The sequence below is a fragment of the Coregonus lavaretus genome (assembly GCF_964263955.1).
Source record: "Coregonus lavaretus genome assembly, chromosome: 36".
Lineage (NCBI taxonomy): Eukaryota > Metazoa > Chordata > Actinopteri > Salmoniformes > Salmonidae > Coregonus > Coregonus lavaretus.
Window position 1 is genome coordinate 4,832,723 of NC_140023.1, and position 18,114 is coordinate 4,850,836.

The 18,114-nt window shown below is 43.1% G+C and overlaps 1 protein-coding gene across 2 annotated transcripts in view; it reads left to right on the forward strand.

Annotated features, from left to right (window-relative positions):
• Positions 1-18,114, forward strand: part of LOC311111005 (attractin-like protein 1) — a 337,080-nt gene that overhangs the window by 89,496 nt on the left and 229,470 nt on the right. Inside the window, exons 11-15 of one of the 2 annotated variants that reach the window (XM_084153687.1) lie at positions 7,019-7,103; positions 7,261-7,472; positions 13,004-13,122; positions 13,370-13,486; positions 13,652-13,784. In XM_084153687.1, the coding sequence (XP_084009813.1) occupies positions 7,019-7,103; positions 7,261-7,472; positions 13,004-13,122; positions 13,370-13,486; positions 13,652-13,784 (666 nt within the window). The remainder of the gene's footprint in view (positions 1-7,018; positions 7,104-7,260; positions 7,473-13,003; positions 13,123-13,369; positions 13,487-13,651; positions 13,785-18,114) is intronic. The other variant, XM_084153688.1, reaches the window with a different exon arrangement.

The window sequence follows — 18,114 nt, forward strand, 5'->3', positions numbered from 1 at the left end:
TGAGCCAAGTAAAGCCCCCCCAGCCAAACCCTTCCCTAACCCGGACGACGCTGGGCCAATTGTGCACCACCCTATGGGACTCCCGGTCACAGCCGTTTGTGACACAGACTGGGATCGAACCCGGCTCTGTAGTGATTCCTCAAGCACTGCGATGCAGTGCCTTAGACCGTTGTGCCACTCGGGAGGCCTATTTTATGTTTTTGAATAATACAAGTTCTAAATTTGCTTAATGAGTAGTGCGTGACCCTAGGATGGCAACACATACATTCTAAGTGATTTCAATGTGTCTTTCTCCATTCTGATTGTTTCATACTGTTCAATTCAACTACAACCCAAAATAATTGTATGCATTTTCATCAATTTCTGCATTCTTGCACTTATTTAGATCAGTTCCACACTGTCACGTAGGGCTGCACGATATGGACAAACAATCTAGGGCTAATTTTTAACCGAATGTTGCAATTGGGATTTGACTTGCGATTTATATCATAACACTTGGGTGAACTGTTAGAATCATGGAAATAGAATGATTATTGTAATTCTATAGTTATAATATAATAGTGGGCACTTTGAATAAAGTGTTGTTTAACATGACAATGAATGAAAATGCCAGGGAGGAGTAATTGTGACAGGGTAGGAACCAAAGTGTTAATAAGTGTTTCCTAGGGGACCCTATAATCTTTGGCTACATTGAATGTTTTCTCTTAGCTACTTCATGTACATTCGGAAAGTATTCAGACCCCTTGTGACTCTATAGCTTCCAAGCCTTTCTTGTGCAGTCATGGAAGGTCACTGCTCCACTCTCATTGTTATTCAGCTAAATAGCCAGTCCAATCACCCTGAGTAGGCCACTCCAAGGGATAAGAAGTCCAATGTCACTTTTATAATCTGAAAGCGACTGATCGTTTTATGTTCAAGGTGGTAGCTAGACTGATGCTTGGCTTGGGGAGTGTGATATAGACTCTACACTGAAGCCCAGGCAAGACCACTCTCTGTGATTGGTGCTCTGGTTTACAAGTCAGTGTTTGGCCAGATATGGCTGCTTGGCATGGCTACAGGGCTAGCCTCACAGAAACCCGTCATTCATTATAGGCCCTAGAGTACTGGGTTGTCACTGGACATTGTTGACTCATTTCATTATAAAGCCAAATTAACAATCTCCATCATCTGCTTCTTATAGAGCGAACAGGTTTGTGGAAGGCATTTTCGCTTTAGGTACTGTACTGGCTTTACAATAATGGAACAGTTTGGCATTTTGTTTATTAAACATGCCTGAACCCAGACCTAAACCTATCTATAGTGAATTATGCTTTTTACTCAAGTGTTGCTGAAAGACATTGTAGCTATTACAGTACATGAGATGTGTCAACAGCACTTCAAGTGTCAACAGGTTTCACCAGTTTTAAGGACGTCTCATTCAGTAGTTAATGGACTGATAGAACTTCCTTTCCTCTCTGCTCCTCTCTCTGTGAGCTGATGAATTAGTTCCACCTGTGGAAGAGGCATTACTCTGCCGCTCTCTCTCCCTCGGCTCCGAGACACGCATGCTGAGACGGTTTTAAGCGCTAATTTGTTTTTTGTTTTTCTCCGCTAACCTTGGAGGGGGAGAGCGTTATTAGCTTTTTGTGCTTTTCTTCTGCGAGAGATTAAATTCAGGTAGACACAAGGCAGTTTTCATTTGCGTTGAATTCTTTTCTCCCCACTCATCACCCCATCCTCATAATTCTAATTAGATTTGGTGAAAATTAACTCTAAATAAAAATGTTTTGTCCCCCCCCCCCCCACCCCCTGAAAGGCAACTGGCAGTGCCGTCTTCAACAAGAGTGCCCTTTTGATATTGGAGCACCAGACATGGCCCCTGATATAAAAACACATTTCATTAAAGGAAAACTCCACCCAAAAATTATATTTTGGTGTTTGTTTCATTAGTCCATTGTTGATATAGTCCCAAAATGTTTTGCATGTCAGCAATCAGGTTTTCAAGATATACAACTTTCAAAGTACAGAAATACAGCCGGTATGATGCATTTTGCATCATATGATGCTGCATTTTGCATCAAACCGGCTGTATTTCTGTATTTTGAAAGTTACATATCTTGAAAACTTGACTGCTGACATGCAAAACAATTTGGGACTACACTACCGGTCAAAAGTTTTAGAACACCTACTCATTCAAGTGTTTTTCTTTATTTTTACTATTTTCTACATTGTAGAATAATAGTGAAGACAACAAAACTATGAAATAACACATATGGAATCATGTAGTAACCAAGAAAGTGTTAAACAAATGAAAAAATATTTTAGATTATTCAAAGTAGCCACCCTTTGTCTTGATGACAGCTTTGCACACTCTAGGCATTCTCTCAACCAGCTTCATGAGGTAGTCACCTGGAATGCATTTCAATTAACAGGTGTGCCTTGTTAAAAGTTAATATGTGGAATTTCTTTCCTTCTAAATGTGTTTAAGCCAATCAGTTGTGTTGTGACAAGGTAGGGGGGGGGGGTATACAGAAGATAGCCCTATTTGGTAAAAGACCAAGTCCATATAACGGCAAGAACAACTCAAATAAGCGAAGAGAAACGACTGTCCATCATTACTTTAAGACATGAAGGTCAGTCAATACGGAACATTTCAAGAACTTTGAAAGTTTCTTCAAGTGCAGTCGCAAAAACCATCAAGAGCTATGATGAAACTGGCTCTCATGAGGACCGCCACGGGAATGGAAGACCCAGAGTTACCTCTGCAGCAGAGGATAAGTTCATTAGAGTTACCAGCCTCAGAAATTGCAGCCCAAATAAATGCTTCACAGAGTTCAAGTAACAGACACATCTCAACATCAACTGTTCAGAGGAGACTGTGTGAATCAGGCCTTCATGGTCAAATTTTTTTATTCATTTTAGCAGACGCTCTTATCCAGAGCGACTTACAGTTAGTGAGTGCATACATTTTTCATACTGGCCCCCCGTGGGAATCGAACCCACAACCCTGACGTTGCAAGCGCCATGCTCTACCAACTGAGCTACAGGAGGCCTAATTGCTGCAAAGAAACCGCTACTAAAGGATGCCAATAAGAAAAAGAGACTTGCTTGGGCCAAGAAATACGAGCAATGGCCATTAGACCGGTGGAAATGTGTCCTTTGGTCTGGAGTCCAAATTTGAGATTTCTGGTTCCAACCGCCGTGTGTTTGTGAAATGCGGTGTGGGTGAACGAATGATCTCCGCATGTGTATTTCCCACCGAAAAGCATGGAGAAGGAGGTGTTATGGTGTGGGGGTGCTTTGCTGGTGACACTGTCTGTGATTTAGTTAGAATTCAAGGCCCACTTAACCAGCATGGCTACCACAGCATTCTGCAGCGATACACCATCACATCTGATTTGGGCTTAGTGGGACTATCATTTGTTTTTCAACAGGACAATGACCCAACACACCTCCAGGCTTTGTAAGGGCTATTTTACCAAGAAGGAGAGCGATGGAGTGCTGCATCAGATGACCAGCCTCCACAATCCCCCCGACCTCAACCAAATTGAGATGGTTTGGGATGAGTCGGACCGCAGAGGGAAGGAAAAGCAGCTCAGCATATGTGGGAACTCCTTCAAGACTGTTGGAAAAGCATTCCAGGTGAAGCTGGTTGAGAGAATGCCAAGAGTGTGCAAAGCTGTCATCAAGGCAAAGGGTGGCTATTTGAAGAATCTCAAATCTCAAATATATTTTGATTTGTTTAACACTTTTTTGGTTACTACATGATTCCATATGTGTTATTTCATAGTTTTGATGTCTTCACTATTTTCTACAATGTAGAAAATAGTAAAAATACAGAAAAACCCTTGAATGAGTAGGTGTTCTAAAACTTTAGACCGGTAGTGTAAATCAAAAATGGACAAATGAAACAAATACCAAAATATCATTTTTGGGTGGAATTTTCCTTTATGTCTGCATTAAAATAGGTTTGATTTCCCCTTCAAGATGCTGGGCTGCAAATTTTGTCTGCTGATTCTCCTGTCGTCTCCCTGTACATTATTCATAGTTCTTCTGCCAATATCCTGGGAGGAAATTAAATGGGGAGCGTTGTGATAAGTATCAGGGAGTTTCATTATAGAGAGGCAAGGATCCTGCAAAATCAGCCATCTCCAGTACACCTCAGCTGGTGGGGAGACCCATTGGGCTGGCTGTCAGTGCATGTCTGGGTTATGGATTTACTCTAGCTCCAGGCTTCACGATAGGTAGTAGGCCTTAGATAGAGTCAGGATTCCAATTGAACTACTGGTGATGTCACAAGTACTTATTTTGGTCTGTCCCTTTAACCACTGCATCACCTATGCACATCTCTTATCTTATTTTGATTTGACTCTTATTATTCTTATTATTGATTGATGTAATGCATTGTTGAGGCAGCTAGCACATAGACATTTCGCTGCGCCTTTAATACCTGCTGTAAACTGTGTACGTGACGAATACTATTTAATTTGATAAGAAAGTACTGTGGGTCTGAGTCTGACCAGCTGAAAGAGCTCATCAGGACGATTACACCATGTTCCTGTCAGAGAACACCTTGGTCTTTAGGATGTGATTAAAGCGCCTTCTGATCTGGACTGGTGTTGTTAACTTGTCTTTCCCTTTAAACAGCGATCCCAATTTGCCAAGCACTTAGCGTGGTCTTTTGCAACCTGGCTGCACATTTAATGCCTAGGAACAGTTTATATCAGACAACTCATCTGGGTAAATGGCACATTTACATTTTGCAATAGTGGACGTGTGGCCTGTAAAGCATCAGAAAATTGTAAAATGAAACAGTGAAACACAGGATTGTGATCGCTCTCAGAGCCATTACTCTGTTTACAGACAAGATCAATGGATGAATAAACTGGTTTATCAAGTCCTATTCAGAGGCAGCTACATGATAAACAATTCAAAGACATGTAAAGAGGTTGACGTTTATTCTCTCCTAGGATCCCACTAACAGTGGGGAAACTGAACGTTGTGCTCTCTCAAATTAACATGATTTGCCTGGTGATATTGACAAAGAGAAGAAATCGACTTTGCCTACTATAATTGTCTCTCTGTTATTATTTGTTTGCCCTGAGGAGGCTAGATTCGTTTTGAGAGCCGATTGGTAGATAATCACAGACTGAAAAATTGTCTAGCTACATTGTGGGCTGTGTTGTCAGAGCTGCTCCAGGTAGACTTGTTGTAGCCTACCCATGGTTCAGTGCAGTTCCTGACCATGGTCCTAGGAAATCGGTAATCAAACTACCATTGAGACCCTGTGCGCCCACCACCACCACCCCAGGATTGTCTAATAGCAGCTGCAGTGGATTCAACTTTAATGATAGTTTGTTTTTCTATCGTAAAGGTACCTTTTCTAGCTGCAGTTAGTTGTTTATGATAGCCCTGTGTGTAGGTTATGGCCCCTAGTGCTCTGCTCTGCTCACACACAGTGTTAATCACATCTGGACTTGGTACACCCAGTCCTACAGCCATTATACAGAGCCAGGGGGACCATGATATTCATACAGGCCATTCTCCACTGTTCCCTTTGGTTCCACAGCCTCTATGTCCACAGGATTCTCATATGCGTGTTAATAATTCAGAGTTGACACTTCCATTGTAGATTGTGTTTGTGTGTGTGTGTGCGCAACAGTGCCGACAGGGGTTGGTGTGTGTGTGTGTACACCCAGTCTCAGGTCTCAGATCTGGTGCTCTTCTGTTTTTCAGTATGTAGAGTGCCTTGCAAAAGTATTCATCCCCCTTGGTGTTTTTCCTATTTTGTTACATTACAACCTGTAATTTAAATGGATTTTTATTTGGATTTCATGTAATGGACATACACAAAATAGTCCAAATTGGTGAAGTGAAATGAAAAACATAACTTGTTTCAAAAAATTCTAAAAAATAAATAACAGAAAAGTGGTGCGTGCATATGTATTCACCCCCTTTGCTATGGAGCCCCTAAATAAGATCTGGTGCAAACAATTACCTTCAGAAGTCACATAATCAGTTAAATAAAGTCCACCTGTGTGCAATCTAAGTGTCACATGATCTGTCACATGATCTCAGTGTATATATACACCTGTTCTGAAAGGCCCCAGAGTCTGCAACACCACTAAGCAAGGGGCACCATCAAGCAAGCAGCACCATGAAGACCAAGGAGCTCTCCAAACAGGTCAGGGACAAAGTTGTGGAGAAGTACAGATCAGGGTTGGGTTATGAAAAAAAATCTGAAACTTTGAACATCCCATGGAGCACCATTAAATCCATTATTTAAAAAATGGAAAGAATATGGCACCACAACAAACCTGCCAAGAGAGGGCCGCCAACCAAAACTCATGGACCAGGCAAGGAGGGCATTAATCAGACAGGCAACAAAGAGACCAAAGATAACCCTGAAGGAGCTGCAAAGCTACACAGCGGAGATTGGAGTATCTGTCCATAGGACAACTTTAAGCCGTACACTCCACAGAGTGGAGTAGGCATGTTGTGTAAATCAAATGATACAAACCCCCCAAAAAATCCATTTTAATTCCAGGTTGTAAGGCAACGAAATAGGAAAAATGCCAAAGGGGGTGAATACATTCGCAAGCCACTGTACAGTAGGGTGGTATGGTACAGGCATACTGAAATTAAATCCAGGCAGGAAAGGAACACTTCTCCCCTGTTACTAGGTAATGGACCTGGAGCTGGGTTAATTGCTGAATTAAAAAGTGTGTAACAAAGAAAGCCTGGCAGATTGGGTGGGCTGCGGAGAACAAATGCCAAGGAGCTCAGATTACCAGGCTACAGAGAGATAGAGGCCTTAAATATGCAGCTCATTCTGAGGTCCAGGAGGTTTCCAGTCACGGTTGCTTGGGTGATAGTATGAGAAGGGTATGGCGGGTCACAGTGGCGGTATAATTTCTTGGTATAGTGGTTGAGTGCTTGACCCTACACACGTTTTTGAAAAGTACTTCTTATATGTCAAACGTTCCTACTGAAGCAAAACCTGTAGCCTGATCTCTATGTTCATGTTTGTTCTTTTCAGCTTGTGATGAATGGAAAGTCCTGCCCAGGCCAGATCTCCACCGTGATGTCAACCGCTTTGGCCACACCTCGGTCATCAGCAATGGGTCAGTCACTTGCATGCAGTATATTGCCCCTCCATTACTTGGTATTTGTAGTTTTTTATCTCAGTTTCCTGACATCGGTTTCCTCAGTGTTGCGTGGTAATGATGTGTACTCTGAGTATTTCCTGCTTCATCTCTGTGTGTTGTGTTCTCTCCCCAGGTCTATGTATGTGTTTGGAGGTTTCTCTGGTGTGCTGCTGAATGACGTGCTGGTCTACACCCCTCCCAGCTGCCAGGCCTTCAGTGAGGAGCATCGCTGTGCCAACGCCGGCCCTGGCATCCGCTGTGTCTGGATTAGGAACCACTGTGTCCTCTGGGACACCAGACATGCCAACGGCAGCGTGCCGGCTCCCTTCTGCCCCCCACGCACCAGTACGTGTTGCATGACATTGCCCTATATTGCTTACGTACCAAGAGATACTTACCTTGGAAGTTAGGATGCCAACAATTTCCTTAAATTTGTAGCCTCCACGATGATTGAATCCACACCTGGATACATGTGTTCACATGTTTTTATCTGTATATTTCTCAATGGGGAGAGATGATTTCGCTTCCCTCTGTGGTAGTTCAAATCAAAATCTAATTTTATTTGTCATATGCTTCATAGACAAAAGGTGTAGACTGACAGTGAAATGCTTACTTACGGATACTTTTTTAACAATGCAGAGTTAAAGATGAGATAAAAAAAAGTATATACAGTTGAAGTCGGAAGTTTACATACACCTTAGCCAAATACATTTAAACTCAGTTTTTCACAATTCTTGACATTTAATCCTAGTAAAAATTCCCTTGTCTTAGATCAGTTAGGATCACCACTTTATTTTAAGAATGTGAAATGTCAGAATAATAGTAGAGAGAATGATTTTTCAGCTTTTATTTATTTCATCACATTCCCAGTGGGTCAGAAGTTTACATACACTCAATTAGTATTTGGTAGCATTGCCTTTAAATTGTTTAACTTGGGTCAAACGTTTCAGGTAGCCTTCCACAAGCTCGCAACAATAAGTTAGGTGAATTTTGGCCCATTCCTCCTGACAGAGCTGGTGTAACTGAGTCAGGTTTGTAGGCCTTCTTGCTCGCACACGCTTTTTCAGTTCTGCCCACAAACTTTCTATAGGATTGAGGTCAGGGCTTTGTGATGGCCACTACAATACCTTGACTTTGTTGTCCTAAAGCCATTTTGCCACAACTTTGGAAGTATGCTTGGGGTCATTGTCCATTTGGAAGACCCATTTGTCGACCATGCTTTAACTTCCTGACTGATGTCTTGAGATGTTGCTTCAATATATCCACATAATTTTCCTTCCTCATGATGCCATCTATTTTGTGAAGTGCACCAGTCCCTCCTGCAGCAAAGTACCCCCACAGCATGATGCTGCCACCCCCATGCTTCACGGTTGGGATGATGTTCTTCGGCTTGCAAGCCACCCCCTTCATCCTCCAAACATAACGATGGTCATTATGGCCAAACAGTTCTATTTTTGTTTCATCAGACCAGAGGACATTTCTCCAAAAAGTACGATCTTTGTCCCTATGTGCAGTTGCAAACCGTAGTCTGGCTTTTTTATGGCGGTTTTGGAGCAGTGGCTTCTTCCTTGCTGAGCGGCCTTTCAGGTTATGTCGATATAGGACTCGTTTTACTGTGGATATAGATACTTTTGTACCTGTTTCCTCCAGCATCTTCACAAGGGTCCTTTGCTGTTGTTTTGGGATTGATTTGCACTTTTCGCACCAAAGTACGTTCATCTCTAGGAGACAGAACGCGTCTCCTTCCTGAGCGGTATGACGGATGCGTGGTCCCATGGTGTTTATAGTTGCGTACTATTGTTTGTACAGATGAACGTGGTACCTTCAGGCGTTTGGAAATTGCTCCCAAGGATGAACCAGACTTGTGGAGGTCTACCATTTTTTTTCTGAGGTCTTGGCTGATTTCTTTTGATTTTCCCATGATGTCAAGCAAAGAGGCACTGAGTTTGAAGGTAGGCCTTGAAATACATCCACAGGTACACCGCCAATTGACTCAAATTATGTCAATTAGCCTATCAGAAGCTTCTAAAGCCATGACATCATTTTCTTGAATTTTCCAAGCTGTTTAAAGGCACAGTCAACTTAGTGTATGTAAACTTCTGACCCACTGGAATTGTGATACAGTGAATTATAAGTGAAATAATCTGTCTGTAAACAATTGTTATAAAAATGACTTTTGTCATGCACAAAGTAGATGTCCTAACCTACTTGCCAAAACTATAGTTTGTTAACAAGACATTTGTGGAGTGGTTGAAAAACAAGTTTTAATGACTCCAACCTAAGTGTATGTAAACTTCCGACTCCAACTGTATATATAAATAGTGACACAAGGAATAAATACAAGGTGAATAACAAATAAAAATTATGACTAAAAATAACATGGCTACATATAGGGAGTAGAAAATAAAATGGCGTTTAGAAGTCATATGGCCTTGGGGTAGAAGCTGTTCAGGGTCGTGTTGGTTCCAGACTTGGTGCATTGGTACCACTTGCTGTGTGATAGCAGAGAGAACAGTCTGTGGCTTGGGTGGCTGGAGTCTCACCGCCTGGTATAGAGGTCATGGATGGCAGGGAGCTCGGCCCCAGTGATGTACTGGGCTGTACGAACTACCCTCTGTAGCGCCTTGTGGTCGGATGCCAAGCAGTTGCCATACCTAGCGGTGATGCAGCCAGTCAAGATGCTCTCGATGGTGCAGTTGTAGAACTTTTTGAGGAACTGACGGCCCATGCCAAATCTTTGTAGTCAATGAACAGCGTTCTCACTTAGGTTTTCCTTTTGTCCAAGTGGGAAAGGGCAGTGTGGAGTGCAATAGAGATTGCGTCATCTGTGGATCTGTTGGGGCAGTATGTGAATTGGAGTGGTTAAAGGGTGTTTGGGATGATGGTGTTGATGTGAGCCATGACCCGCCTTTCAAACTATTTAATGGCTACAGATGTGAGTACTACGGGGCGATAGTCATTTAGACAGGTTACCTTGGCTTTCTTGGGCACTGGACTATGGTGGTCTGTTTGAAACAATTAGGCATTACAGACTGGGTCAGGGAGAGGTTGAAAATGTAGTGAAGACACTTGCCAGGTGGTCAGCGCATGCTCTGAGTACACGTCCTGGTAATTTATCTGGCCCTGTGGCCTTGTGAATGTTAACCTGATTAAAGGTCTTTCTCACATCGGCTACGAAGAGTGTGATCACACAGTCGTCCGGAACAGCTGGTGCTCTCACACATGGTTCAGTGTTGCTTGCCTCGAAGCGATCATAGCATTTAGCTAGTCTGATAGGCTCGTGTCACTGGGCAGCTTGTGGCTTGGTTTCCTTTTGTAACTCAAGATAGTTTGTAAGCCCTGCCACATCCGACGAGTGTCAGTCGGTGTAGTAGGATTCGATCTTAGTCCTGTATTGAAGCTTTTTCTGTTTGATGGTTCGTCGGAGGGCATAGCAGGATTTCTTATAAGCGTCCGGGTTAGTGTCCCGCTCCTTGAAAGCGGCAGCTCTAGCCTTTAGCTCAGTGCGAATGTTGCCTCTAATCCCTAGGTCACTGGGGACGACGTACTTATTAATGAAGCCGGTGACTGTTGTGGTAAACTCCTCAATGCCATCGGATGAATCCCGGAACATATTCCAGTCTGTTCTAGCAAAACAGTACTGCAATTTAGCATCCACTTCATCGGACCACTTCTGATTTGAGCGTGTCACTGGTACTTCCTGTTTAGAGTTTTTGCTTATAAGCAGGAACAGGAGGATAGAGTTATGGTCAGATTTGCCAAATGGAGGGCGAGGGAGAGCTTTGTATGCATCTCTGTGTGTGGAGTAGGTGATCTAGAGTTGTTTTCCCCTCTACCTACACAGGTGACATGCTGGTAGAAACGAGGTAAAATGGATTTGTTTTCCTGCATTAAAATCACCGGCCACTAGGAGTGCTGCCTCTGGATGAGCATTTACTTGTTTGCTTATGGCCCTATACAGCTCGTTGAGGGCGGTCTTAGTGCCAGCATCGGTTTGTGGTGGTAAATAGACGGCTACGAAAAATTTAGATAAAAACTCTCTTGGTAATTATACCGAACAAAAATATAAACGTCATGCAACAATTTCATTACAGTTCATATAAGGAAATCAGTCAATCAAAATAAATTCATTAGGCCCTAATCTATGGATTTCACATGACTGGGAATACAGATATGCATCTGTTGGTCACAGATACCTTAACAAAATAGGGGCATGGATCAGAAAACCAGTTAGTGTCTGGTGTGACCACCATTTGCCTCATGTAGCGCAACATCTCCTTCACATAGAGTTGATCAGGCTGTTGATTGTGGCCTGTAGAATGTTGTCCCACTCCTCTTCAATGGCTGTGCAAAGTTGCTGGTTATTGGTGGGAACTGGAACATGCTGTCTTACATGTCGATCCAGAGCATCCCAAATATGCTCAATGGGTGACATGTCTGGTGAGTATGCAGGCCATGGAAGAACTGGAACATTTTCAGCTTCCAGGAATTGTGTACAGATCCTTGCAATATGGGGCCATGCATTATCATGCTGAAACATGAGGTGATTGCGGCAGATGAATGGCACGACAATGGGCCTCAGGATCTCGTTATGGTATCTCTGTGCATTCAAATTGCCATTGTGTTCGTTGTCCGTACTTTATGCCTGCCCATACCGTAACCCCACCGCCACCATGGGGCTCTCTGTTCACAATATTGACATCAGCAAAGCGCTCGCCTACACGGCAACATAAACGTGGCATGCAGTTGTGAGGCCGGTTGGACGTACTGCCAAATTCTCTTAAACTAAGCAACAGCTCTGGTGGACATTCCTGCAGTCAGCAAGCCAATTGCACGCTCCCTCAAAACTTGAGACATTTATGGGCCAGGGTGAACAGTATGTCCTGCTTTGCCGAGTCATTGAAGTAGAATTATTTTTATCCAAATCGCTGTTCTGATGTCCAGAAGCTCTTTTCGGTCATAGGAAACTATGTACAAAAAAAGTTACGATAAGCGGGAATAAAAATACACAAAATAGCATAATTGGTCAGGAGTCAGTAAAACTGCCGTTCTACATCCCAGCGCCATTCCCTCTAACTGACTAATGGATACATGCTCTATAGTTGAGCCATCCATGATGAAGCCAAATCACATTTCACATCAAACTCTCCAGTTCCTACCAGTCTCTTGTACTGTATGAGTCATCATCCTCCAGGAAAGTAATAATAATTCCGTTTGATTTCTCATGAAGCCTGTGTACATAATGGTGGGAACAAAAGGTCAGGACCAACACAATTATTCCATTCGGAGGCAATTACCATTATGCTGAAAATACACTGACAGGGAAACACATGTATTGTGTTTTTATCTGTAGGCAAACCCGAGGTTAAGATCATAATCATAATTACAGGGCGGTTTTAGAGCGTTATAAGAGGTGAATTGGACCGGTGATTAACTAATGAAACTACGCTTTTTAATTGATGACAGATTTTTTATCATCTGTCCTTGTCTAATCGTTCAGTCAGTCATTTGTAGTTGGCTGCTGGCATGCAGGGTAAGAGTTGGAATTGGCTCTACAGGGCAAATAGAAATTATAGGCATATTGAGCTAGACTCATCTATCTTTCTGTTTTCCTACTGAGGTGGTATTGCAGGGGACATTTGCGTGTCAACCCTATTTCATTTATTGATTGAGTCACTATGCTGTTTTCTAGTATTGTTTCTCTGACTGTCCAGACTGTCTTCTGTCTACAGTATTCTGTCTCGTCCCAGTCTCGTCCCAGTTTGATCCTGAACATCAACTCTCTTGCTGACTAGGTTCTCTAACTCTATTCCCTTGTAAAACTGTCTGTGTGGAGACTAACTTCCGTTGTTAAACTGTGTCCCCCCCCCCTCCAGACAGTGCAGCCGAGAGGTGTTACAGGTTCTCTGACTGTGTCAGCTGCACTGCCAACACCAACGACTGCCAGTGGTGTGAAGACAAAAAGTGCATCTCTGCCTCCAACAACTGCACTGTGGTGAGTCTGCCTACAGGGGGCAGTTGTGAGACGGCACAATCACAGCTGGGATGTTATTAGCTACGGTAGTCAATAAATTACGCAGCATGAATAGTCAGGCAGCTTAAACCTTGCCTTCTCATACGCCACTACTTAACTGTTGTTGTTGTAGCCAAGTCACTAAAAAAAAAAAAATCTCACCTGCTTGGCTAACAGTGTCAGTTAGCCTAATGCTCGCCCCTGCTGTCTCCTCTATGTGTGTCTGTAGCTGACCCTGGAGCTAGCGCAGCAGCATAGAGGTCCTCTGTCCCTGGCCCCTCCCCCTTCCATGCTGTCTGATCACCAGCTCTCTGTGTGGAAGCAAGGGGCCAAGAGGATGGGACATGTGGGTATTCCATACTGTTGCAGGGGCTTTGCTATTAATGCCAAACCATCATTTTCTGTTCTGCCAATGCACAAATTGCAGCTTTACATTACCCCGATACTGTGAAGCAAATTCACCATAATAATAACAATGTTGACGTTTGTTGCTTGTACTCTTTCTTCCCAGTCTGTGAGGAACTTCACCAAATGCCATGTGAGGAATGAACAGATCTGCAGTAAGCTGGTCAACTGTAAGAGCTGCTCCCTCAACCTCAACTGTCAATGGGAGCTCCAGCAACAGGAGTGCCATGCCATCCCTGGTGAGAAAGAAGACACGCGCACACACACACACACACACACACACACACACACACACACAAATGTCTTCCAAAATCTCCAAACAAGCAAGAACTCTGCTTAGCGGACTACCTGTTTGACAGCTACAAGCAAGTTTGATTGATTGGAGAACTTGTGCCAATGTTTAATGCATTATTAACTAGGGCTGGGAATTGCCTGGGACCTCACAATACGATATTATCATGATACTTAGGTGCCGATGCGTATTGCGATTTTCACGATTCTATATGTATTGTGATTCGATGTTCCAAACATATTGCTCACTATATGTCTGCTGCAGAGAGACGAGAGTGCATGAGAAAACATTTACATTTACATTTTAGTCATTTAGCAGACGCTCTTATCCAGAGCGACTTACAGTTAGTGAATACATATATATTTTTTATACTGGCCCCCCGTGGGAATCGAACCCACAACCCTGGCGTTGCAAACGTCATGCTCTATCAACTAAGCTACATCCCTGCCGGCCATTCCCTCCCCTACCCTGGACGACGCTGGGCCAATTGTGCGCCGCCCATGAGTCTCCCGGTCGCGGCCGGCTGCGACAGAGCCTGGATTCGAACCAGGATCTCTAGTGGCACAGTTAGCACTGCGATGCAGTGCCTTAGACCACTGCGCCACTCAGGAGACTTCACTGCGCCACTCAAAACGAGTTGTGACCAGTCAAGGAAATAAAAGTACTGAAAACGATTTAAAAAGAAGATGGAAAACAAACTATGAAGGAAAAATACTGGAGTTCTGGTGCAGGTTCAGCCAACTAGCGCAAAAGTAATATTGCGATATTGTTGATACAAAAATAATATTTTTGTTTTTTATCAGTAGTATTAACACTCTTGTAGCGTTTCCCCAGAGAAGCCGTGTTTTCCCCTGTCTCTGTCTCCAGAAGAAGTTCAACACACAAAAACCAACAGACACGTACCCACACGCAGGCGCAATCAGACACACACACACACACACACACACACACAAATACAGCCACACACACACATACAGTTGAAGTTTACATACACTTTAGACAAAAACATTTAAACTCAGTTTTTCACAATTCCTGACATTTAATCCTAGTAAAAATTCCCTGTCTTAGGTCAATTAGGATCACCACTTTATTTTAAGAATGTGAAATGTCAGAATAATAGTAGAGAGATTTATTTAAGCTTTTATTTCTTTCCCAGTGGGTCAGAAGTTTACATACACTCAATTAGTATTTTGTAGCATTGCCTTTAAATTGTTGAACTTGGGTCAAACGTTTCGGGTAGCCTTCCACAAGCTTCCCACAATAAGTTGGGTGAATTTTGGGCCATTCCTCCTGACAGAGCTGGTGTAACTGAGTCAGGTTCATAGGCCTCCTTGCTCGCACACACTTTTTCAGTTCTGCCCACAAATGTTCTATAGGATTGAGGTTAGGGCTTTGTGATGGCCACTCCAATACCTTGACTTTGTTGTCCTTAAGCCATTTTGCCACAACTTTGGAAGTATGCTTGGGGTCATTGTCCATTTGGAAGACCCATTTGTGACCAAGCTTTAACTTCCTGACTGATGTCTTGAGATGTTGCTTCAATATATCCACATAATTTTCCTTCCTCATGATGCCATCTATTTTGTGAAGTGCACCAGGCCCTCCTCCAGCAAAGCACCCCCACAGCATGATGCTGCCACCCACATGCTTCATGGTTGGCATGGTGTTCTTCGGCTTGCAAGCATCCCCCTATCTCCTCCAAACATAACGATGGTCATTATGGCCAAACAGTTCTATTTTTGTTTCATCAGACCAGAGGACATTTCTCCAAAAAGTACGATCTTTGTCCCCATGTGCAGTTGCAAACCATAGTCTGGCTTTTTTATGGCAGTTTTGGAGCAGTGGCTTCTTCCTTGCTGAGCGGCCTTTCAGGTTATGTCGATATAGGACTCGTTTTACTGTGGATATAGATACTTTTGTACCTGTTACCTCCAGCATCTTGACAAGGGTCCTTTGCTGTTGTTCTGGGATTGATTTGCACTTTTCGCACCAAAGTACATTCATCTCTAGGAGACGGAATGTGTCTCCTTCCTGAGCGGTATGACGGCTGCGTGGTCCCATGTTGTTTATACTTGCGTACTATTGTTTGTACAGATGAACATGGTACCTTCAGGCGTTTGGAAATTGCTCCCAAGGATGAACCAGACTTGTGGAGGTCTACAATTGTTTTTTCTGAGGTCTTGGCTGATTTTCTTTTGATTTTCCCATGATGTCAAGCAAAGAGACACTGAGTTTGACGGTAGGCCTTGTAATACATCCACAGGTACACCTCCAATTGACTCAAATGATGTAAATTAGCCTATCAGAAGCTTCTAAAGCCATGACATCATCTTCTGGAATTTTCCAAGCTGTTTAAAGGCACAGTCAATTTAGTGTATGTAAACTTCTGACCCACTGGAATTGTGATACAGTGAATTATAAGTGAAATAATCTGTTTGTAAACAATTGTTGGAAAAATTACTTGTGTCATGCACAAAGTAGATGTCCTAACCTACTTGCCAAAACTATAGTTTGTTAACAAGACATTTGTGGAGTGGTTGAAAAACGAGTTTTAATGACTCGAGGTCAAAAGTTTTGAGAATGACACAAATACTAATTTTCACAAAGTCTGCTGCCTCAGTTTTGATGATGGCAATTTGCATATACTCCAGAATGTCATGAAGAGTGATCAGATGAATTGCAATGAATTGCAAAGTCCCTCTTTGCCACGAAAATGAACTTAATCCCAAAAAAAACATTTCCACTGCATTTCAGCCCTGCCACAAAAGGACCAGCTGCCATCATGTCAGTGATTCTCTCCTTAACACAGGTGAGAGTGTTGACGAGGACAAGACTGGAGATCACCCTGTCATGCTGATTGAGTTAGAATAACAGACTGGAAGCTTTAAAAGGAGAATGGTGCTTGAAATCATTGTTCTTCCTCTGTTAACCATGGTTACCTGCAAGGAAACACGTGCCGTCATCATTGCTTTGCACAAAAAGGGCTTCACAGGCAAGGATATTGCTGCTAGTAAGATTGCACCTAAATCAACCAATTATCGGATCATCAAGAACTTCAAGGAGAGAGGTTCTATTGTTGTGGTCCTCTGTAGCTCAGCTGGTAGAGCACGGCGCTTGTAATGCGAAGGTAGTGGGTTCGATCCCCGGGACCACCCATACACAAAAAAAATGTATGCACGCATTACTGTAAGTCACTTTGGATAAAAGCGTCTGCTAAATGACTTATTATTATTATTATTATTGTGAAGAAGGCGTCAGGGCGCCCAAGAAAGTCCAGCAAGCGCCAGGACCGTCTCTTAAAGTTGATTCAGCTGCGGGATCGGGGCACCACCAGTGCAGAGCTTTCTCAGGAATGGCAGCAGGCAGGTGTGAGTGCATCTGCACGCACAGTGAGGCAAAGACTTTTGGAGGATGGTCTGGTGTCAAGAAGGGCAGCAAAGAAGCCACTTCTCTCCAGGAAAAACATCAGGGACAGACTGATATTCTGCAAAAGGTACAGGGATTGGACTGCTGAGGACTAGGGTAAAGTCATTTTCTCTGATGAATCCCCTTTCCAAATGTTTGGGGCATCCGGAAAACACCTTTTCCGGAGAAGACAAGGTGAGTGCTACCATCAGTCCTGTGTCATGCCAACAGTAAAGCATCCTGAGACCATTCATGTGTGGGGTTGCTTCTCAGCCAAGGGAGTGGGCTCACTCACAATTTTGCCTAAGAACACAGCCATGAATAAAGAATGGTACCAACACATCCTCCGAGAGCAACTTCTCCCAACCATCCAAGAACAGTTTGGTGACAACCAATGCCTTTTCTAGCATGATGGAGCACCTTGCCATAAGGCAAAAGTGATAACTAAGTGGCTCGGGGAACAAAACATCAACATTTTGGGTCCATGGCCAGGAAACTCCCCAGACCTTAATCCCATTGAGAACTTGTGGTCGATCCTCAAGAGGCGGGTGGACAAACAAATACCCACAAATTCTGACAAACTCCAAGCATTGATTATGCAAGAATGGGCTGCCATCAGTCAGGATGTGGCCCATAAGTTAATTGACAGCATGCCAGGGCGGATTGCAGAGGTCTTGAAAACAACACTGCAAATATTGACTCTTTGCATAAACTTAATGTAATTGTCAATAAAAGCCTTTGACACTTATGGAATGATTGTAATTATACTTCAGTATACCATAGTAACATCTGACAAAAATATCTCATAACACTGAAGCAGCGAACTTTGTGAAGACCAATACTTGTGTCATTCTCAAAACTTTTGACCACGA